Source organism: Meles meles, chromosome 7 (genome assembly GCF_922984935.1).
Source record: "Meles meles chromosome 7, mMelMel3.1 paternal haplotype, whole genome shotgun sequence".
In the NCBI taxonomy this organism is placed as follows: Eukaryota; Metazoa; Chordata; class Mammalia; order Carnivora; family Mustelidae; genus Meles; species Meles meles.
In genome coordinates this window covers 20,221,059-20,244,585 of record NC_060072.1, presented here as the reverse complement: position 1 = coordinate 20,244,585, position 23,527 = coordinate 20,221,059, and the positions used below count along the sequence as shown (strand labels likewise).

The following is a 23,527-nucleotide window of genomic DNA, read 5'->3' as shown; positions in this document are numbered from 1 at the left end:
ATACCATACAAAAAGATAAACTCAAAATTGGTAAAAGACCTCAACATGAGGCAGGATTATATCAAAATCCTAGAGGAAAACATAGGCAGTAACCGCTTTGATATCAACCACAGCAACTTCTTTCAAGACATGTCTCCAAAGGCAAAGGAAACAAAAGCAAAAATGAACTTTGGGGACTTCATCAAGATCAAAAGCTTCTGCACAGCAAAGGAAACAGTCAACAAAACAAAGAGGCCACCCACGGAATGGGAGAAGATATCACAAATGACACTACAGACAAAGGGCTGACATCCAAGATCTATAAAGAACTCCTCAAACTCAACACACACAAAACAGATAATCAAGTCAAAAAAATGGGCAGAAGACATGAACAGACACTTCTCCAAAGAAGGCATACAAATGGCTAACAGACACATGAAAAAATGTTCATCATCATTAGCCATCAGGGAGATTCAAATCAGAACCACATTGAGATACCACCTTACACCAGTTAGAATGACCAAAATCAAAAAGACAGTAAACAACAAGTGTTGGAGAGGATGTGGAGAAAGGGGAATCCTCCTACACTCTTGGTGGGAATGCAAGTTGGTGTAGCCACTTTGGAAAACAGTGTGGAGACTCCTTAAGAAATTAAAAATAGAGCTACCCTATGACACTGCAATTGGACTACTCAGTATTTGCCCCAAGGACACAGATGTGGTGAAAAGAAGAGCCATCTGTACCTGAATAGCAGCAATGGCCACAGTCGCCAAATTGTGGAAAGAGCCAAGATGCCCTTCAACAGACGAATGGATAAAGAAGATATGATACATATATACAATGGAATATTATGCCTCCATCAGAAAGGATGAATACCCAACTTTTGTGTCAATATGGATTGGACTGGAGGAGATTATGCTGAGTGAAATAAGTCAAGCAGAGAGAGTCAATTATCATATGGTTTCACTTACTTGTGGAGCATAAGGAATAACATGGAGGACATTGGGTGAAGGAGAGCAGTAGTGAGGTGGGGGAAACTGGAGGGAGAGACGAACCATAAGAGACTGTGGACTCTAAGAAACAAACTGAGGGTCTTGGAGGGGAGGAGAGTGGGGGGTTGGGGGAGCCTGGTGGTAGGTACTAAGGAGGGTGTTATTGCATGGAGCACTGGGTATGGTACATAAATAATGAATCTTGAAACACTGAAAAAAATTAAATTAAAAAGAACATGCTACTAAACAATGAATGGATCAACTAGTTAACTAGGAAACAAAATAAGAAATTAAAGAAGTACACAGAAACAAATGAAAATGAAAACACAATGGTTTAGAGCCTTTGGGATGTAGAAAAAGTGGTTCTAAGAGGGAAGTTTAGAGTAACACAGGCCTACTTCAAGAAGCAAGCTTCTTGAAGCTTCTTGAAGGAGCTAGAAAAAAGAAAAACAAAGCCTAAAACTAGCAAAAGGAAGGAAATAATGAGAATCAGAACAGAAATAAATGATATAGAAACTTTAAAAAAAGGTAGAACAGATCAATAAAACCAGGAGCTGGTTCTTTGAAAAAATTAATAAAATTGATAAGCCTCTAGCCAGACTTATGAAGGAAAAAGAGGAAGGACTCAAATAAATAAAATTACAAATGAGAGAGGGAAAAATAACAACACCACAGAAATACAAATAATTATAAAAGAATGCTATGAAAAACAACAAATTGGATATTCTAAAAGAAAAAAATTCCTAAAAACATATAGTCTATGAAAACTGAAACAGGAAGAAATACAATATTTGAACAGATCAATTAACAGCAAAGAAACTGAATCATTAATCAAAAAACTCCCAAAAAACAGAAGTCCAGATGGCTTCACAGGTGAATTGTATCAAACATTTAAAGAAGAACTAATACCTAGTCTTCTCAAATTATTCCAGGAAATAGAAAAGGAAGGAAAACTTCCAAATTCACACTATGAGGCCAGCATTACCCTGATACCAAAACCAAATAAAGACATCACAGAAAAAAAGAGTACAGGTCAATATCTTTGATAAACATAGGTGCAAAAATATTCAAAAAAATACCAGCAAACTGAATCCAACAATACATTAAAAAAATCATTTACCACAATCAAGTGGGATTTATTATTAGGTTGCAAGGGTGGTTCAATATTTGCAAATCAGTGTGATGCATCACAGCAATAAGAGAAAGGATAAGAACTATATGATCATTTCAATAGATGCAGAAAAAAGCTCATATATATGAGAATACTAGCCAGCCATAAAAAAGAATGATATCTTACCATTTATAATGACAGGGCTAGAGCTACAGAGTATAATTCTATGCAAAATAAATCAGTCAGGGAAAGACAAATATCATATGATTTCACTCATGTGGAATTTAAGAAACAAAACAAAGGAGCAAAGGAAAAATAGTAGAGAGATAGATATGAACCAAGAAACACTCTTTCTTAAAAAAATTTTATTTAATTTTTTCAAGGTTCTAAGATTCATTGTTTATGCACCATACCCAGTGTTCCATGCAATATGTGCCCTCCTTAATAGAAACAGACTCTTAACTATAGAGAACAAACTGATGGTTCCTAGTGGGGAGGTAGATGGAGGGATGGATTAATAGGTGATGGGGATTAAGGAGCACACTTGTCATGATGAGCACCAGGAAATGTATGGCATCATTGAATCACTATCACTATATTGTATACTTGAAACTAATAGACCACTGTATGTTAACTAACTGGAATTAAAATTAATACTTTAAAAAATTATGGGGCACCTGGGTTGCTCAGTTGGTTAAGTATCCAACTCGTGATTTTGACTCAGGTCATGATCTGATGAATTGTGGGACTGAGTTCCACTTTGGGACCTGTAGTCAGTGGGGAATCTGCTTGAGATTCTCTCCCTCTGCCCCTCTCCCCACTCATGCTCACACTCTCTCTCAAATAAATGTCTTTTTAAAAAACTTAAAACAATTTATTAATGGTAAGGTGTAAATATCACTAATATACACAGAACTTATATACTGAAAATTAAACAATGGTTATAAGAAAAATCAGAGATCTAAATAAATGAAGAGATATATTATATTCATGGGTTCAAAGATTCAATATAGTAAAAATGTCAAGTCTCTCCAAATTGATATATAGATTTAGTGCAATTTTATCAAAATCTAAGCAACATTTTTTTTTAGGTATACAGAAGATTATTCTAAACATTATATGGAAAGGCAAAGGAACGAGAATAGCTAACACATTTTTGAAAGATAAGAATAAAGTGGAAGGAATTAGTTTACCTGATTCTAGACTTATTATAAAGCTACAAAAATCAAGACTGTATACTACTGGCAGAGGGACAGACACACAGATTAATAGAACAGAAAAGAGAAACCAGAAATAAGCCCACACAAATATGCCTAACTGATTTTTTAAAATATTCTATTTATTTGAGAGAGAGAGGGAGCATGTGCATGCAACCTGGGAAAGGTGCAGAGAGAGGGGCAAGTGGACTCTGCACTCAGTGAAGAATCTGACAAGGGGCTCAGTCCTATGACCCCAAGATCAAGACCTGAGCTGAAATAGTCACACATCCAATTGACTGAGCCACTCAGGCACCCCGCCTAACTGATTTTTGATATAGATGCAATTCAGTGGAAGAAACACAGCCTTTACAACTGTGCATATAGGGAAGGAACATCAACCTAAGTCTCACACCATTGAGGAAAACTAGGTAAAGGGTATATGAGATCTTTCTCTATTATTTCTTAAAATTGCATATAAATCTACAATTATATCATAATAAGAAGTTTAATTTTAAAAAAATTTTAAGGAATTTAGGCAATTCAGTTCCTTGCAATTGCTTTGTGTAGATGACTAGAGAAGTCTGGAAGGACAGTCACATCAACATTTAAAAAAAGGAAGAATTCAGTGTTTATGACTCAAACCTTGCAGAATCAGCTCTTACCTGCAGCAAAGCTCCCATTAGTGATGCCAGTGCAGCCATTCCGATGCAGAGAGCTCCAAACAGCACACCTAGATGGATGACATAAAAGCCAGTGTAAAATTCAGACCGAGAGGATTAGAATTCTCAATAGAACAAGCTACCCTGTCTTTGATTCAAAGTAATTAATATGATTGTGGTGAAAATTGGCCACATACATCAGAGCCAGCCAAAAAAAGGGAAGGGGTGTTTTCCTACAGGATCAGGAGTGTGCAAAGGGGAAAGAAAACTCTGATATTGTGTACTGGGATTAGTGACAACATTAGGTTATATAAGTAAAAAAAATCCCTAGCATTAACCATAGAGACTTTTAAGCTAAGAACTATTGTGTTATTAATCTAATCCTCCATAAACATTTGTTTTATAAAGGAAGGCTCAGGTGTCTGCTTTCAGTTTGCCAGAAACAGGACACAATTTGTATGACATGATGGGGGAGAGGAGTAATAAACATGAGAAATTAGAGTTGTCTGATCTGAAATGTTCATTTCTTCTGGGAAGTGACAATCCACACCAAAGGATGGTTTAGGACCTTTAGCCCTCTTGTAATCTCCAACAACATCACCAAGCCCTTCCTGTTAAACTAGAAAAGAAAGATAGTATCAAGTCTGATGTTACCCCTCCTACCAACTTGTTTCCCCAAACTTTATAGGAATTCTCAAGCCACCACTGTTGGTCAGATTATAATTACGGGGTTTTTTTTTTCCTTTGGTTTTTATACTTTTATATTTTCTCCAAATACATGTTTTACTTTTTTTTTTTAAGATTTTATTTATGAGTGGGGCGCCTGGGTGGCTCAGTGGGTTAAGCCTCTGCCTTCAGCTCAGGTCATGATCTCAGGGTCCTGGGATCGAGCCCCGTATCGGGCTCTCTGCTTGGCAGGGAGCCTGCTTCCTCCCCTCTCTGGCTGCTGCTCTGCCTACTTGTAATCTCTCTCTCTCTCTCTCTCTCTCTCTCTCTCTGTAAAAAAGAAAAAAAAAAAAGATTTTATTTATGAGTGCTATGAAGTGTGTAAACCTGGCGATTCACAGACCTGTACCCCTGGGGCTAATAATACATGTTTATAAAAATTTTTTTAAATTATTTTAAAAAATTTTTAAAAAGATTTTATTTATCAGACAGAGATCACAAGTAGGCAGAGAGGCAAGCAGAGAGAGAGAGAGAGGAGGAAGCAGGCTCCTCGCAGAGCAGAGAGCCTGATAAGGGGCCCAATTCCAGGACTCTGGGATCATGACTTGAGCCAAAGGCAGAGGCTTTAACCCACTGAGCCACCCAGGCACCCATACTTCTTAAATTATAGTAAAATTTACACACATGTCCCCAGATTTTTATTTTTGAAGATTTTTCACTTAGCACAAATTACCTGGAATCAGTAAATATAATTTCCCACACAAAAAATCAAAACACAAAAAGAGGAATAACTTTGCTCACCATAAAATCAGTGCATTCATTACATCTAATTTACACTAGAAGTCACACCTTTGTTAAGTATATTGGGTAAATAACCTTATTGCAACTGAATGGAAAACTTATATTAAGTTTTTACATAGAGCTCATGTTGCAATGATTTTTTAAGCCTCCAAATCCTAGTGTAAATAGTATTTCCAACATATTTAGTTTGATTCTTCTATATCTGATAGCTCATGAATGGTCACCACTATGGGGTTCTGGTATTCAAAGTTAATGGAAACAAAAGACTATACTTTCAGGGATCATTTCTTTTTTTTTTTTTCCATTTTATTTATTTTTTCAGCGTAACAGTATTCATTCTTTTTGCACAACACCCAGTGCTTCAGTGATCATTTCTATAGTTTGTTACTAGAGAAGTTTCTCTGAATGTGTAGAGTACCCAAAGTTAATGGAAACATATACAAATTACTTTCCATGTTCTTCTCTATGATGTCCTTACTGTTCATACCTCAATATAATGACTTTATATAATTCTTCAAATCAACGAAAAGCTCATCTACACTAGCAGAGTTGATTGGTTATTAATTACCATCAAAATCCTTCCTTGAGCACGAGCTAGTGCTTCTTATTTTATAAGCATTATCTCTAAACCTCATAGAACCTGCAAGATTAATACTTTTGCAACATTTTTCATACAAAAAATTCAAGCTGTATTGAGTTATTGGGTTTGCTTGAGGCTAATAAATTGGTAAAGCAAGACTAGGTCGTCTGGTTTCAAAAGTTTGTATTTGAAAGCATATAGCTTCAATAATCCTATAAAGAACCAATCTAAATAAAAAATTTATTTATTTGACACAGAGCAGAGTTCACAAGTAGGCAGAGAGGCAGGCAGAGAGGGAGGGGGAAGCAGGCTCCCCATTGAGCAGAGAGCCTGATATGGGGCTCTATCCCAGGACCTGAGATCATGACCTGAGCCGAAGGCAGAGGCTTAACCCACTGAGCCACCCAGGCACCCCCAATCTAAATACTCTTTAGGAAGCATTGTATCATTCTGAAATTATGCTCCAGGATTAAAATTAGGCACATAATAAGATGATGCAATGTTATTTAAATTTAAGGGACACCAAAGAATATAAATTAAATATTTATTCCAGGCTATAGTCAAGATGATTACATATAGAATTATGGTTCAAAATAGAATATTATTTACTATTTCTTTGACAGTCTATTAGTGTTACTCAGTTGAAGTTAAACATTCTTTTTAAAAACAAGTTTCTTACTCATTCATTCTAGAACACATATAACCAAAATGTCAAACACAAAGAATGAAGTACAGTAACCAGATTTCTTTGAATCTGATTGGTATATCTGGGACATCTGGGAACTGGGGTATTTAAACCTTTCTTTGCAACTGATATTTAACCCCTAATAAGGTCCTATAATCTATCAATAGAAGTTGAACATTCCTTATACAATATAATTGACTATCTCCAGTGCAGACTACATGTACAGATAGAATAGACAACCAAGATGGGTCAAAAGTCCTAATACTTTGTTTCTTTATCTTCAATTCATACACACAGACTAATTTACTCTATTTTGGAGGGTTTAGGTTTTCTTTTTTTAATTTAAATTCCATTAGCTAACATACAGCACCTCATTAATTTCAGATGTAGTGTTTGATAATTTACCAGTTGCGTACACCAGTGTTCTGTACTTTAAGCTGACAGTGCCCTCTTATGTAATAAAGAAGAAAAATGTGGTTCTTGGCTCCAAACTAAGGGTATTTCTTAAAACTGTTGGATAAAGTTTGGAAAGGAAAAGGGTTGAATTTTTTCTGTGGCTAAGAATTTCAACATAGATTTGGGATAGGAAGAAGTGAGAAAAGAAGGATAGCCAAATAAGGACCCTGAAAAGATGCTCAACATCACTCACCATCAGGTAAACAAATCAAAACCACAATGAGATATCACCTCACACCTGTCACAGTGGCTAAAATCAACAACAAAAGAAACCACAGATGTTGGCAAAGATATGGAGAAAGACAAACTCTCCAGCACTTGTGGTGGGAAAGCAAACTGGTGCAGTCGCTGTGGAAAAGAGTATGGCGATTCCTCAAAAGGTTAAAAATAGAACTACCCTATGATCCAGCAATTGCAGTACTAGGTCTTTACCTGAAGAATACAAAAATGCTGATTTGAAGGGATACATGCACCCCAATGTTTATAGCACATTGTCTATAATAGCTAAATTATGGAAACAGCTTAAGCATCCATCAGCTGATGAATGGATAAAGACAATGTGGTATACATATACAATATTAGCCATAAAGAACGAAATCTTGCCATTTATAATCACATAGATGGAGCTAGAGTATATAATGCTACGTGAAATAAGTCAGTCAGAGAAAGACAAATACTGTACGACTTCACTCATATGTGGAATTTAACAACAAAACAAACAAGCATGGGGGGGGGAAAGGAGGGAGGCAAACCAAGAAACAGACTCTCAACACAAAGAACAAGCTGACGGTTACCAGAAGGGAAGTGGGTAGAGGGATGCATGAAATAGGTGATAGGGATTAAGGACTGTGCTTGTCATGATGAGCACTGGGTGTTGTATGGAAGTGTTGAATCACTGAAACTAATATTACACTGTATGTTAATTAACTGGAATTTAAGATAAAACTTAAAAAAAAAATAAGGACCCCTGGATATTGTTCTTTGTGGTTCCCTGATAATTAATTGCTTGAAGTGTCTCTCAAATCTTGATTGTAAATATAGCATGACTACATTTAGTCTTAGGCATGCATATGTATATATATATTAACATTCATAGGTTCTTACTCTGTATCTTCCATGGAAAAGATTTCTGGTATTTCTTTTTTTCTTTCTAAATATTGTATTTATTTATTTATTTATTTGAGAGAGAGGGAGAGAGAGAGCGAGTGTGAGAGGGGAGAAGGTCAGAGGGAGAAGCAGACTCCCCAGGGAGCTGGGAGCCTGATGCAGAACTCGATCCCAGAACTCCAGGATCACGACCCGAGCAGAAGGCAGTTGCTTAACCAACTGAGCTACCCAGCTGCCCAAGATTTCTGGTATCTCTAAAAATCATCTCCTCAAGGTAAAATGGGATTGTGAAAATGGAAACTCACTCATTCCTTGGGAAATCCAAGAGAGAGACCTTTCTGAGAGCGATCTGAAGTGAGGTTTAATTAGATCTTCCACAGTTACTGCTGCTAAAGCATTAATACTGGAGGACACTGTGCTGTAAGAGAAAAATCAATCTTTTGATTTGTAATATTTTAACTTTAATAGTACTTTAAGTAGGAATAAGAAAGGGGGAACCAAACTGTCCATATAACCAGATTTCTACTATATTTTTAATGATTACAACACCCTCTTTCTGGAAGCTGCTATCATCCAAGAATGATTCAGGCAACATCCAAAGGGTTAATAGTGAAGAGAACAATTTTCGTTGCTTCCACTTTGCAATAAATCCTTAGTCTATGGAGAGAATTTACACAGACTACATAGTACTACTATATAATGACTTTAAAATATATTCCTTTTTGTACATAGAAAGGACTGTCATAAATCCTCAGAAACATATGCCATAAATATCAATACTATTAATTTCCTGGATCCTCACTAACAAACACGGTACATGTTAATAATAAGAATTCACTCCCTGGCACAAACACTGGAAAAAAGTACAATGAGTAAGTTGAAAGGCAGAACAAGATTCTTTGGACTGTGTATATTATTCAGCGTGTAATAGGAGATTTAATTCTAATTTTCCATTTGACCATGTTTAGATATACATACAGTTTAAACTAAGACTGTAGGCATCCCTTTTTGATAATCAGTGAAAACTACCATCAACTGATCATTTTTATGCTGACCTTACACAGTATGTGATGATGTATTACAGTAGAGCCCAAGTTAAAAGTGGAGACTGAAGTTAACAGACTTAGTTCACATGGATAAGAGTGAGACCAACAGAGAAGATACATGGAGTAGATTACCTACTTTGGGACACTGGTGCTCATACACAGAATTCAGCTTTATCCCCCAAAATATCCAATAACAAAAGAAAGATCCCAACAGGAAAACCATGTATTATTAGAGTCATAGTTTATACCTTAATGTTCCACTATAAGCACAGGCCACAAAAAGTCCAGGAAGTCCCGGAAAATCTTGCAGAATGTCCAGTACCAAATAAGGCATGAGCTGAAAAATTCCAAAATTTACTTCTGAGTGCTATTTGCTATCAAATAAAATTAATTAATGCCTCATTTATCTTGTGTTCTTCAAGAACTAAAGGAACCTATTCCATATAATTGAAATTTCTAAATATGAAAAATTAAGCTTGTTTATTGCTAATACTTAAAATAACTCACAGTATACCTTGAGGGTCCCCGGGAGGCCCTTCTTCTTCTTCTTCTTTTTTTTTTATTTGTTTATTTACAGCATAACAGTGTTCATTGTTTTGGCATCACACCCAGTGCTCCATGCAGTACGTGCCCTCCCTATTACCCACCACCTGGTTAAAATAATAGCAGAGTAGTTAAGAACACAGGGTCTGGATTCAGACAGCAGTGGTCTTTGTTACTTCTCTAAGACTTAGTTTCTTCATCTGTAAAGCCGGGTACTAAAACTAACCTCACAGACTTGTTATAAAAGTTAAATTATATCATCTATGTAAAGCTCTTAGTATAGTACATGGAATACAGTAAATGCTTGATAAAAGGTAGCTGTTCTCATTCTTTGGAATAATAAATCAATATAATAAATAATAAATCAATTAAAGGAAATATTTTATATACCTCTATGCTTACGTAATAAGCAGCATTCACTTAACTTTACAGATGACTCAAAGATCTTTGTGAACTTTAATCACTGCCCAGGACTGAAAGTGTAATTATAGCTGCATATAGTATGAGACATAATGACAAGTAGAGAGAAACCTCGGGAAGTTCCTCAAATTTGCTTCTTTTTATAAAGGTCCTGATACCACAGTCTCTCATGGTGAGGGTTTGAAAGGGGAAGGGGGTGGGAGGTTAGGTGAACTTGGTGGTGGGTTTTAAGGAGGGCACGTATTGCATGGAGCACTGTGTGGGGTGCATAAACAATGAATCTTAGAACACTGAAAGAATACAATACAATACAACAAAACTATTAGCCCTATTTCAATTAAAAAAAAGTTCCTGATACCAACTTACTTTCTGATAAGTTACTTTTTAAAAGATAATATTAAATAGGGATGGGAAGGTTTATTACTTCAGTACTATGTCACATGATAGTCTTCTGGCAAAACTGATTTTTAAATTAAAAGGACCCTAAGAGGATAATATTCTAGGAAAATTCCCCTCACTTGCACTGAAACATTCTCAAGTCCTTCTCCAATAGTAGAGAGTGGATGTCATGTCCTATCTCATCAGCCTCTTCTGATTTCATTTGACAAAGTTTGTTACGGTATGTGGACAAACAAACTCCAACGTTATGAGGGTCTGTGTTCAAGGGTCTGTGTTCAGTCATTTTAAGAATGTTTCCACTTCATCCAAAGCTTACTAATTTTTTAGTCTCAGAGAGAACAGAACTTATCTCTATATGAAATCAAGACCTAGTGTTCCCAAGATATCTTAAAAGTGTAACTTCAAGCAGTATTCCATACATAAACATTAAATTTCCATTGTTACTGTGATAACAAGACCTAAAATCCTCTACCCTAATATCAATTTTCTCAAAAGTCTTTGAGGGTGATATTTCACATTCCGACTGGCCCCCTCAGGTACAGGTCCAGCAAGGTAAGACTGATAGATAGGAAAATAGGAAAACTGTATCTAGACACTAATCTTTTTCCTCAGGGTGAGCTCCAGCAGAGTGTTGCAGAAATACATCTTTGCTCTCCTTGGGTTAAGATTTTGACCTGACTTTCTACTACTGGGCCTTAGGTGCATTGTATCCCTAGGGAATGTTAATTGCATTAACTCCTCAATAATCAATACAATACTGGAATCACCCAATCAGGAGAAAACTTATTTTTCTTTTTTTATTTTTTTTATTTATTTATTTTTTATTTTTTTTTGTATTATGGCAGTTTAATGTTAGACATTTAGAGTGTTTTCAATTTTTAACTGAAATGTTTGTCTCCATCTCCTGGGAATAATTGCAGTGGAATTGTTGGGTCAAAGGGTCTGTAAATTTTTTTTTTTAATATTTTTTTTCCTTTTATTTATTTTTTCAGTGTAACAGTATTCATTCTTTTTGCACAACACCCAGTGCTCCATGCAAAACGTGCCCTCCCCATTACCCACCACCTGTTCCCCCAACCTCCCACCCCTGACCCTTCAAAACCCTCAGGTTGCCCCAGCCTCCCACCCCTGACCCTTCAAAACCCTCAGGTTGTTTTTCAGAGTACATAGTCTCTTATGGTTCGCCTCCCCTCCCCAATGTCCATAGCCCGCTCCTTTGTTTATTTGACAGAGAGACAGCTAGAGAGGAAACACAAGCAGGGGGTGGAGAAGGAGAAGTAGGTTTCCTGCTGAGCAGGGAACCCTCCCTCTTCGGGGCTTGATCCCAGGACGCTGGGATCATGACCTGAGTCAAAGGCAGAAGCTTGACAACTGAGTCACTCAGGTGTCCAGAAATCTCTTTCTTTTTAAAAAATTCAGTATAGGCTCTCTAAAAATGGATGCATGCAAGACACCCCTGAATGCATTCTATGGCAAGGAGTCTCAAGGGTAGGAAGCTGTAGATATTTTTTGTTGTCGTCGTCTAGGGATGGGGAAGATATATGAGAAACAGTTTTAACATCCTTATTATCTTCATGATATAAACTACAGACAAAACATCTTCACTAGAGAGCATATAAGGGAAGAGTGCATCTACCTTCAAAGTAAACATGATTCTTAGATTCTTTGAGCAAATAGGAAAGATCTATTTATTAACAGGAGGACACATGTGAACCTAGGGTTGAGACGCACAGCTCAAGGAGATTCTCGTTTTCTAGTCCCACAAAACTGCATTATTTTTCTAGGAGTATGTGATGCATTTATGTCAACACAAAATTCAGACTATCTTCAATCTAATGTGTCTTCTGGGCACGTGCTTTACAAGCAAGTCTTAGAACATAATTTTGGCAAGAACCCAAGCTTCGGAGTCTAGCGGTCCTGGGTTTGAATTCTAGCTACACTTTCTGAAAGGTGGTATACAACATAGGGGTTCACAGTTAGGGCTCTGGTGGCAGCCTGCCTGCACTTGAATTCTGGTTCCAGGTTTACTAGCTATTACATAGCTTGTCTGTGCCTCAGTTTCCTCATCTTTGAAAGGGAGATAATCAGAGCACCTATCTCAGTGTGTAGCTTTAAGGATTCAAAGTTGAAGTTTATATAAAGCACTTATGACAGTATGATGAATTCTTGCAGCTATACTTATTTATCAGCCCTATGACCTTGAGCAAGTAATGCAACCTCTCTGCGAGTCACTCATTTCCTCATCTCGAGATTTAGAATTACTGGGTTATGAGAATTAAAAGAGATAAAGCATGCAAAGCTCTAGGCACATTCTCTCACTGCTTGGTTGGTACTCTATAAATGTTCACTCATTAGATCTGTTTCTCTATCATTTAAAAACTGGAAGGTAAGCTGTTGATAAAAAAGTGATCTAAGAATATCCACAAAATGTTTTATACTACCATGGTTTGTATATAGTTTTTCTTCTTTAACTGTATTTACATGACTATTCCCAGTGTTGACCTAGTTCTCTTTAACACTTGGCTTGGAATTTTCCAGGTATTTCAATATTTTAATCTTGGATATAGCATTCTTCCTTCTTGCTATATATGCTAAAATAAATTTTTGCCAAATGCTCTCCAGAAATTAAAGATGATTATACTGTACTCATTTGTTCTTTCTCTATAAAAACATGAATATTCTTTCCTCCCAAACTAATAAGCTTTCTGGATAAATTAATACACATGTAAGAAAGACATGGTACTGAACCTGGTCTGGTGCAGATACTTTCTTGGCTGTCCAAGGATCACAGTCATGGTACCTGGAATACAGGGCAAGCCCACATAACACTGAGCAGACAAGGATTGCCCAGAGTCCCAGAAGATTGACGTAGAGAGACCTAAGGAAATGAAAACAAACCAGCAAATGATATTTGTAATTTCCATCCCAAAGATAGGAAACTTGTTACATACACAGAAGAGACCTTCATGATTACTCAATGAATGCACAGAATCTTTTGGTTATCAAAAATGCTATCTATTTTATTCTAGCCTAACCTTCTGCTTATGCTGTCAATCAACAATGTATTTCGAAATACTTGGAATAGATGGGGGAGTCTCTATGGAATAGATGTGTGTATCCTTCTGGTCAGAGTTCCATGGGCATTATCAGCTTTATAATGATATCCTATTATACTACTTCAGGGCCTCTTGTCATGAAGTGAAGATTTTAATGGTCAACAGAGCAGTAACTATTACTCAAGTTTCCTTTTCAAAGTAATGGCGTTAAAAACTGCTAACCACTGTTAGCATCTATACAGAAACTCACTGAACTTGTTTAAATGTGGTTTGTAATATCACCTAACAAGTATGAGAGGCAAACCTGCATCCCTTGAACAGGTATCTTCTCCAACAATGTTCAGCATCATAATACACGGTGTGTGCTCCAGGAGAACAGTACTGGAGTCAGACCTGAACATAAATCTTGGTTCCATCTATCACATATGACCCTGGGCAAGTAATTTAGCTTCTCTGATCTTTAGCTGCTTCATTTATACCTGCAGATAATGATGCCTACCTTGCAGAGTTTTAACATTAGATGAAATAGTATGCATTACATAGCACAATGCTTGGCATGTAATAACCTTTGTTAAATAGTAATTATTGACATTATGATTGCTAATGGCACTGAATTCTATGCCTTAATAATCAGGTGAATAGTAAACATTGTTCTCACTAAGGTGTCCTCATTTCTTTTCCCCGGTAGTGCTGTAGTGAATACTGTAAAATGCTGCCCTTGGTGGAAGAGAGGTATCATCCTCAAAGTCATGCCTCCTTCCTTGGGGTACCTGTGTCCAGTGACTACCAGATTCAGAATTTTAAAGGATCAGTCTCCTTACCCTAACCTAGGACAAATCTGGAGTCAGTTCAGCATTAGGGCTTCCCCTAAGGCTTGGCTGAGAAACAGCATTACAATCCAACTTCTCTCTTTGGCCAATTCTGCTTCCTTCTCTTCGCTTTCTTCTACAGGTGGTAATTCCCCCACAGTCTCTGGCATGCCAACCTCTATCTCAGAGTCTGTTTCAGGAGAATGCTCCTCCAACAGGTACCAAACAACAGATTGCTAACCTTTTCCCTTGATTGACTAAATTTACTCTATGTTTTGCTATTGGCTAAAAATAGCCTAAGTAACTACAGCTCATCTCCAAATCACCAGAAAATATATCCAGACATTTTCCTGCTCAAATACCCTTGTTCACAAAGGAATCTAATACTTTACTATATAGTTTTATTTGACTTTAATACCACTCAAATAGACCACTTATCAATAATATCTGATACTCTCCGCAGTTGATCAATGTCAGTAGGTCTTAATTTTTTGACTGGGATTCATTCTCATGGAGCCACCGTTAAAAAGTAGGAGAAAATGGTTCTTCTCAGCTCAGGGAGTCGGCTGCGGGCCATTCCAAAGGAAATTGTTTCTTATTAAGAAAGCTCTAAGCTCTAATCCTGGTCTCTTAGTTATAAAATTGGGCCTTTGAGTTTCATGTTCCCAAAGAAACAGAAGAGCATATGCATAATTAATTTGGGAGACGCATTAGCTCTAGTATAGATTTAAAGTCCAGTGAATCACTGGATGTATAAATTACATTCCTTCAAAGTTCCTTAAAATACCAGAACACTTAAGCTCACTTATTTTTTTTTTTAATATTTCATTTATCTATTTGACAGATGGAGAGCACAAGTAGGCAGAGAAGCAGGCAGAGAGAGAGGTGGAAGGAGGCTCCCCGCTGAGCAGAGAGCCGGTACAGGGCTCGATCCCAGGACCCTGAGATCATGACCTGAGCTGAAGGCAGAGGCTTTAACCCACTGAGCCATTCAGGTGCCCCTTAAGCTCACTTTTGAGGGATTCCATATCCAGTCACTGTGCTGATATTTGTGTAGATCTTTTACTATGGAATTTTCCAAACACAGATAATGTCTAAACCTATTTACTCTCATTATATTGGGTTATGACATGTGATATCACAATAGTTTCATGTTCTTTGAATAGAAATTTAATTGCCATTCCTTGTCCTACTCCAACCACCCAGTTACTCTTAATCTATTTATAACTTTTAAGGTCTTAAATGCATGTGGGCCAGTCAGCTTTATCTATCAGCATGGGGAGCAGTGGTCACCATACTGATCTAAGGCCTCCTGAGAAAGAACCAGCCACCATTTATATTCTTTGCTCAGGCCAAGACTGGATTGAGAATTCCCTGATCATGTCATCCTTCTGATCTCTGGGCTGTGTCCAAATAAATGTTTATATGGAATGCTCTCCTGCTATTCTCTACCCGCCCATATATGGTCATTATTCAGGATCTGCTTGGTTGACAGGAATCTCTCACCCAATCTCTGCCTTCACATCCAATGATTTGAGGTCACATTTACTGGACCACTACCAAGTGTGTGCCAAGCACATTTTGCAATACTTCTCCTGAGATGTATAATATTTATTATGCTCATTTTATAAGTTTGGAAACTGGGACTCAGGGAGACTAAGTAACTGGCCATTCAAATAGCAAGTATTAGAGCAGAGTTATAAACCCATGACTATGTCTGAAAATAAAATATACCAGCATATCTGGCAATATAATGCCCTTGACCATTTTTTCTATCATTGAACTGTGATACCTTTCTAGGGTTATTTCGCTTTTTGCATACTTGTATATGTTTTCATAACTAGATGTTAAGTTCCTTCATTAGAAGAGCCATATAATTCTAATTTTTATCCTCCATAACTCTTTATACAAATAGATACACAATAAATGCCTATTTAGTTAATAGGATTTATTTTACTTAATAATTCATATAAATACTTCAAATATCTGATTTAAAATACACTTGATTCTTTTATAACTAAGTATATAATTTATTTCTTGGAATTTCATGATACAAAAGGCTTAAACCTGAGCAAAGCTTGACTAATTAATAAGTTTCAATAAAGACACTGATGGTTATTAATGATTTCCATACCAGAGTTTGGCTTACATTTTTGCCTGGAACCTGCTTTTACAGGAAATATATCTCTGTACTTGGGATTGGTTGACACCATAGATGCTGGTCCATGTGAAGGTCCCTCCTATAATAATTGTCCAGAATGTATGTCTTTGCAAAGGATTGGGATCAAAACTAAATGAAAAGAAACAGAAAACAAATTTTAACTATAAGCAAAAAACTACAGAAAATTCTAGAATATGTTTTGGAAGCAAGCATGTGTATCTATATAAATATGCACACAGATATAAATATGTAAAAATTTATTAAATAATAAAAAAGGTAAAAAATTCCTAACTTAAGTTCAATAAAATAAAAATGGATACTTTCAAAGAATTGGAAATTCTGGATGGAACTGAAGGAAAACAAATGTTCTAATTATTCTGAGCTTTCATAAAAATTGTTCTCCAGTAGCCTTAGGAAATTGTTATTTAAATAAGTCTGCTGTGCTATAATCAGAGAAGAGCATGAAAGTAAAAAGAGAGCAATAAAGAGAGTAAGGTTCCTAAGTGCATCATAGCAATAGATATGGTACTGAAATGAACACAAAATTGACACATTTTGCATATATAATTTCTCTCCTAACACATGTACAGTCATATTTCTAATTTATATTCAAGCTCAAGAACTCAATTAATGTAGTTTAAAGGCTTTCATCTTCTAAAATTACCATGTCATTATAATCATACTTTCTTAAATGCTGTGTGCACAAGCTAAATGCTAATAGTGAAAAGTCACTAAATGACATGTACTTAAGTCCAAAATATTGTCACAAAGAAAGCTCAACTTCTGTGTTGAATATGTGTTTTAACTCTTCTTAATGCATTATCTTGGAAGGAATGATTCTGTTCATCCATGATACACAATATAAGTTTGACACATTTCTGCAAAATTGGCTTTCATAGAAACTTTCTAAAAATTATGAAATTCTGCAAATCCATTTCAATCTTATATTTAAGATGAGTTAAGTGTTCAGATTTTATGTATATCCCAGCATTCCTATGGAAATATAAGAGCCTCTACTCCATTCTCTAACACTTCATATCAAAGTTAAGTGTTTCAAGGGTGTTGACCCTTTACCCCATAGAGAAAACAGCTACTATATTAGCTAATGGAAGTCAAGAGCCAAAAGGTTTCAGGAATCTACTTGAAGGAAGTAAGACAAGATTTAGAATACCCAATTTAGTGGATTTAGGCCATACAAAATATGTATGACAACTATAACCATACAGACAATACCAACACAAAATCCTTCTCTTGCTTTATCACCACCAGAGCAGGTATTTTGCCCACCAAATTCTCAAACATATCAGACACACAAGAGACATACAATAAGGTTTTTCATTATTATTTAATAGTTGGCATCTTCCATAGTAAATGTCATAAAAGTGTCTAATCTTTTACTTTTAATAATCTCTTACTGGTGTATAAGTTGTCACTTCAATGAAGCAATATAGGCTGTCTTTGTACAAAGCGAGAGTTATCTTGCAGAAAAATAAATAATTCTACATCCTCTCCTCTCAGCCTCGCCTACTAGGAAATTTAGGAGTAAGCAAGATCTTCTGAGTGTCCATTAGTTGTTTCTGCTTCTCTGTATCCATTCTCTTGTCCTCTAGTAACGGCAACCCAATCTTCCTTGGGAAAATGACCATTTCACCATAAAGTAGTCTAAATAGTTGTCAATAAAATGTCCTGTTCTGCCACAGCTAAGGGATGGAATAATGCTCAGACTAGGACAAATGGAGGTGCTCTTCCTTGGACTCTCAATCTTGAGGTTAAAAAGCAATTACTGAAAATAGTGGAAGTTGATTCATCATAATTCAACTTATCTCTGCAATTAACACATTGTCCTTGACCAATTTCTGAAAAGGCTCTTCTCAAACATTAGCACCATTTTCAGAAAACTAGAAGAGAGTCACCAAGTAAGAAATGTTTTTTCTTTCTTCTTGCCAGTGATTTCAGCTTGCCTCTCTCAAAGTAGGACTGCTTGAAGAGGAAATAAGCCAGTCCATATGAAAATGAGCCCCTTCCCACATTGAACACGATAACAAGAATGACACTACTGATCCATTTCAGAAGGTGTTTTAAATATTCCTCTAAGTTGTGTGGGATATTTGTGATGAAATATCTAGTTTCTCCGCTGGTCTTTCTCTAGGAAACCTAAATAGCTGTTTAGGATATGCTATATTGGACAATATACTGACACGTGAGGCATTAGTCATAAATTTTCTAGTCAATACTTTAGAAATAATATATAATATTATAAAATATTTGTACATATATAATTATGAAATATAATAACAATATTTATTGCCAGGGCAATATCAATAGAAAAATTCTCTAGGCTGATTGAAACAAAGAACTGTCAAAATGACAGCATGATCCTTTAGTGTTTTTCTCTTAAGAGGTTTCCTTTTCTTATTTCTCCACTCCCTCTTCCCTAATTACACTACCCCACCCTTTGACCAATTCCAGATTTTAATATCTAGAAGAAAAATGCTCTTTTGCTATCAATCCTTTCTCAGAAGGAAGTTATATTTTATGTAACTAAGCAACCATCTGACTGCTTTAACCCCTTAAAGACCTGGTAGAAACCCCTCACACATTAACATACCAGCTTCAATTTTTCATACCACATTCTTAGCCATCTATTTGCTTTCTGATGTAAATCTACTACTTCAATGATGAGATTATTTTTATAGGAAAGAAAAAAACAAAAGGAGTGTTCTATTGACCAGGAGATAAATAGCAACTTACTTCCAGAAGTTTAATCTTCCACCATTATAGCAATCATTTAGAATAGTGCTGATCCCACCTTGAATCACTACAGCCTGTATAATCACAGATGCAAATCCAGCCACCATGATCCCAACTTGAAAAACATCTGTCCAGATAACTGCTTTAAGACCACCCTTTGAGGGAAAAGAATATTAGGATTAATGCTCTTATCAGACATTATTATCATCTACATGCTTATATCTTATGCTGGACAAGAATAATGAAAACATAGATCTTGGCCAAGGAATACACTTAAGTAATAGACAGTAAGGTTGGGAGAACCTTCAAAAGAGGGTGTGATTTAAGCCAGCCTTTCAGACAGAAGCAGAGGTGAAGATGGAAGGTCATCCCAGAAGAGAAAACAGCATGGACAAAAGCACAAAGAATTCAAAGTCCATGACTTGAACGTGGCCAGAGTGAAATTGCAAAAGGCAATGTCATAGATTTTATCCTATAGGCAGGGCTGATATTCAATCAAGTATGCACACAGAATGTCATACCAGTTGTTGACATACTAAAATTGTTTTGTACTAGCCACTGACACAAACTTCCCAGTGTCTCCCTCCAGTCCCTATGTCCTTGGCTGAACTATCCCTTCCCTGAGATCCCCATCTTCTAAAGAAATCCACTAAAGTCTTAAGACCTATTATGTCAGATATGCCACAAGAGTTGCACCACTTCTAGAAACTAGCATCCATTATAATACCAGTGTCCATACTATCTGGTTGTTACATATTTTGACTGCGATTCCTGCCTTTAGGCAATGGGAAACTATCTTGTGTTCCTTTCTTTTTTTTTTTATTTAATTTTATTTTTTCAGTGTTCCAAAATTCATTGTTTATGTACCATACCCAGTGCTCCATGCAATATATCTTAGGTTTCTAAGCTGAGGAATAGTATGAACACAAATATAATAATTTAGCAATAGTAAGGGTGAATTAGGAGACAAGACTCAGGACCACTGCAATGGTTCAGGTAAAAGAAAAAAAAATTTAGTTATAATCAATGCTCTATAAAGAATCAAAACTGGACTCTCTGGAGTCCAGCTGGACTCTCTCTTATAAAAAAGTTACACTGTGAGTGGTAGGAGTAGGAGAGGACATACAAACAATCTAGTCTGCAGAACACAACTACTGGAATTTTCAACTTTGCAAAACAGTTGGTAGAGTGAAAGAAGAAATGACGTTCTTGACATACCAGTGTGCAGTAGAATGTACAGACCACTCCTGTTGCCACTACCGCACCCCACAGATCAAATCCTGTGACTGTAAAAAGAAAAAAAAAAGAAAAGAAAATGCATGTATAACTGTGAAACATGTATAATAAAAATACTTCTCAAAAAATCATCAATAGGAAGTAATATTATTTATGGGGCACCTATCTTTCTATCTACTTCTCTACTCTTGCCTAAAACTAGATCCAAATCTCACAAAATGCCCCTAAATGAATGAAGTTTAAAATTTTACTTGGTAAGTTAAATGGAACCAGTTTCTGCCCCCAGAGAGCATACCTGGATCCACCATTGCCTAAATTAAATACATGAGAAAGCATTTATATTGTAACAAAGCTAAGAAACAACTTGATTCTGTGAGGTAGTTACCCAGACTGAATGGGGTCAGAGAGTATGTGTCTTCATAGTTCAAATAAACACACTATTCTACCAGTCCTTGAAAGACAAGTTGTGCATGTTACTAAGATGAGACCAAGAAAGAGAAATGTCATATAATTTGCTACCATTTATCTAAGTGGAGGGGCATATTGTATTCTTTCTAAATGGGAGAATAACAACTCTGCTCATATATGTGATAATCTATATAAAATGGACCAATTCCTTGAAAGACACAATAGGCCAAAACACTCATGCAAGAAGAAATACACTATCTAAATAGGCCTATACCTATTAAAGAAATTGAGTCAATAATTAAAAACCTTCCAAAACAGAAAGCTCTAGGCCCAGATGGGTTGACTGGTAATTTCTACCAATTTAAGGAAGAAATTATACCAATTCTCTGCTATATCTTTCAGAGAATAGAAGCAGAGGGAATACTTCCTAACTCTCTAAGAAGCCAGAATTGCTCTAATACCAAAACCAGATAAAGACATTACAAGAAAACTACAAGCCACTATTTCTCATGAACACAAAAGCAAAAATCTTCAGCAAGTTGAAAATTAACAAGTTGAATCCAAAAGAGTATAAAAAGAATGATATACCATGACGGAGGGGGATTTATCCCAGGTATGCAAGGCTGGTTCAAAATTTAAAAATGAATTAATGGAATCTACCATATTAACACACTAAAAAAGAAATATCACATGATCATATCAAATGATGCAGAAAAAACATCTGACAAAATGCAACATCCATTTTTTATAAAAACTCAGTATACTAGGAATAGAGGGAAATTTCTCAACTTGATAGACTGTGTACAAAAATCCTACAGCTAACATCCTACTTAAGACTGAGAGAGTCAAAGCTTTTCCACTAAGATCAGGTCCAAGGCAAGGATGTTCCCTCTCACTGCTCCTTTTTAACATTTTACTGGAAGTCCTTGCTAATGCAATAAGGCAAGAAAGGCAATAAAAGGTATACATATTGGAAAAGAAGAAATAAAACTCTTCTTTTGTTCACAGATGACATGATCATTGATGTAACAAAAACTGAAATTAGTAAGTAATTACAGCAAAGTTGTAATATACAAAAGTCAATTGTTTTCCTATATAATAAATTAGCCTCAAATGGGAGTGACATAATTGATAACATTAAGATGTACCTTGATTCATTTGCAATGAGATGGATGGAACTAAAGGGTATTATGATTAGTGAAATAAGTCACTCAGAGAAAGACAATTATTCTATGATCTCACTGATATGAGGAATTTGAGAAATGAGACAGAGGATCATAGGGGAAGAGAGGGAAAAGTGAAACAAGATGAAATCAGAGAGGGAGACACACCATAAGAGACTCTTAATTTCAGAAACAAACTGAGGGTTGCTGGAGAGGGATGGGTGACTGGGTGATGGACACTGGGGAGGGTATGTGCTATAGTGAGTGCTGTGAATTATGTAAGACTGATGAATCACAGACCTGTACCCCTGAAACAAATAATACATTATATGTTAATTTAAAAAAAAAAAGACAAGATGTACCTTGATTTGAAGCCAGGGCAGAAGCACAACTGGAGTAACTTGGACATGCATACATTGTGGAGTGGGTGTGTAAAATGATACAACCATTCAGAAAAATTATTTTCCAGTTGCTCTTAAATTTTGTACATGCACCTGCCCTGTACTAGGTTATCATGGGTTTGTGTTTAACTACACTGCTTCCAGGTATTCAACCAATAGAGATAAAAATAATGTGTCAAAAGCAACTCCTCAGACAAATGCTACCAGGATCTACAGGATGACCAAATCTGGTCATGGTATTGATGAAGATGACGCCACTATCGATGCTGGCCATGTTGCCATAACCAAAGAGATGTTGCCCCTCAAAGGAGATGACAACATATCACGTATGGAAGAAGCAGACTAAGTGCTGCCCCAAGAATTATTTGTACATGTATTCAATACTTTATCTTTATTCCCTCCGGTAATATATTTTCTTTTTTCGGGGGGGGGGGTAATATATTTCAAGGATGTTTTTCTTTATTTTTGTTACATTTTAAAAATCTCTATGACATGGCAAGAACTATTTAAGGGGAAGATAAGATTTCTTTGTGAGTGAGATGCTGTGATATTTAGGAACTAAAGCCCAGCTCCTTTTTCATTCCTAGTTCCACACTGGCTTATTTTAATGGAACAAGGTGACTTTTGTTGTGAGATGTATATAAACTAATGTTGACTGTGTAGTCTGAAGTGTTTAGCAATCAGGCAGATTCCTTAGTAAGGACAAAATTTTTTGTCACGAAAGTGTTCTGAGCTATACCTTGATGTTTAAAAGAAAAATATTGATTAAAGCAACTTTCACCTTCTAGGATCTATTTTTTAAATCTTCTATCCCCTATAGTTATCAACCGCATGTACCAGGCACCTAGAAACTCTTATGTTAAACTGAACCAACTTGATGGGAATAACTATCTATATGG

The 23,527-nt window shown here is 36.1% G+C and overlaps 1 protein-coding gene across 2 annotated transcripts in view; it reads right to left on the bottom strand.

Moving 5' to 3' along the window:
* The window catches only part of SLC5A8 (solute carrier family 5 member 8), a 93,042-nt gene that overhangs the window by 25,402 nt on the left and 44,113 nt on the right, over positions 1-23,527 (bottom strand). For both annotated transcript variants that reach the window (XM_046010617.1, XM_046010616.1), the window contains exons 4-10: positions 20,639-20,706; positions 19,421-19,575; positions 16,658-16,798; positions 13,392-13,521; positions 9,530-9,618; positions 8,541-8,653; positions 3,944-4,011 (exon numbers count right to left, since the gene is read on the bottom strand). In XM_046010617.1, the coding sequence (XP_045866573.1) occupies positions 3,944-4,011; positions 8,541-8,653; positions 9,530-9,618; positions 13,392-13,521; positions 16,658-16,798; positions 19,421-19,575; positions 20,639-20,706 (764 nt within the window). The remainder of the gene's footprint in view (positions 1-3,943; positions 4,012-8,540; positions 8,654-9,529; positions 9,619-13,391; positions 13,522-16,657; positions 16,799-19,420; positions 19,576-20,638; positions 20,707-23,527) is intronic.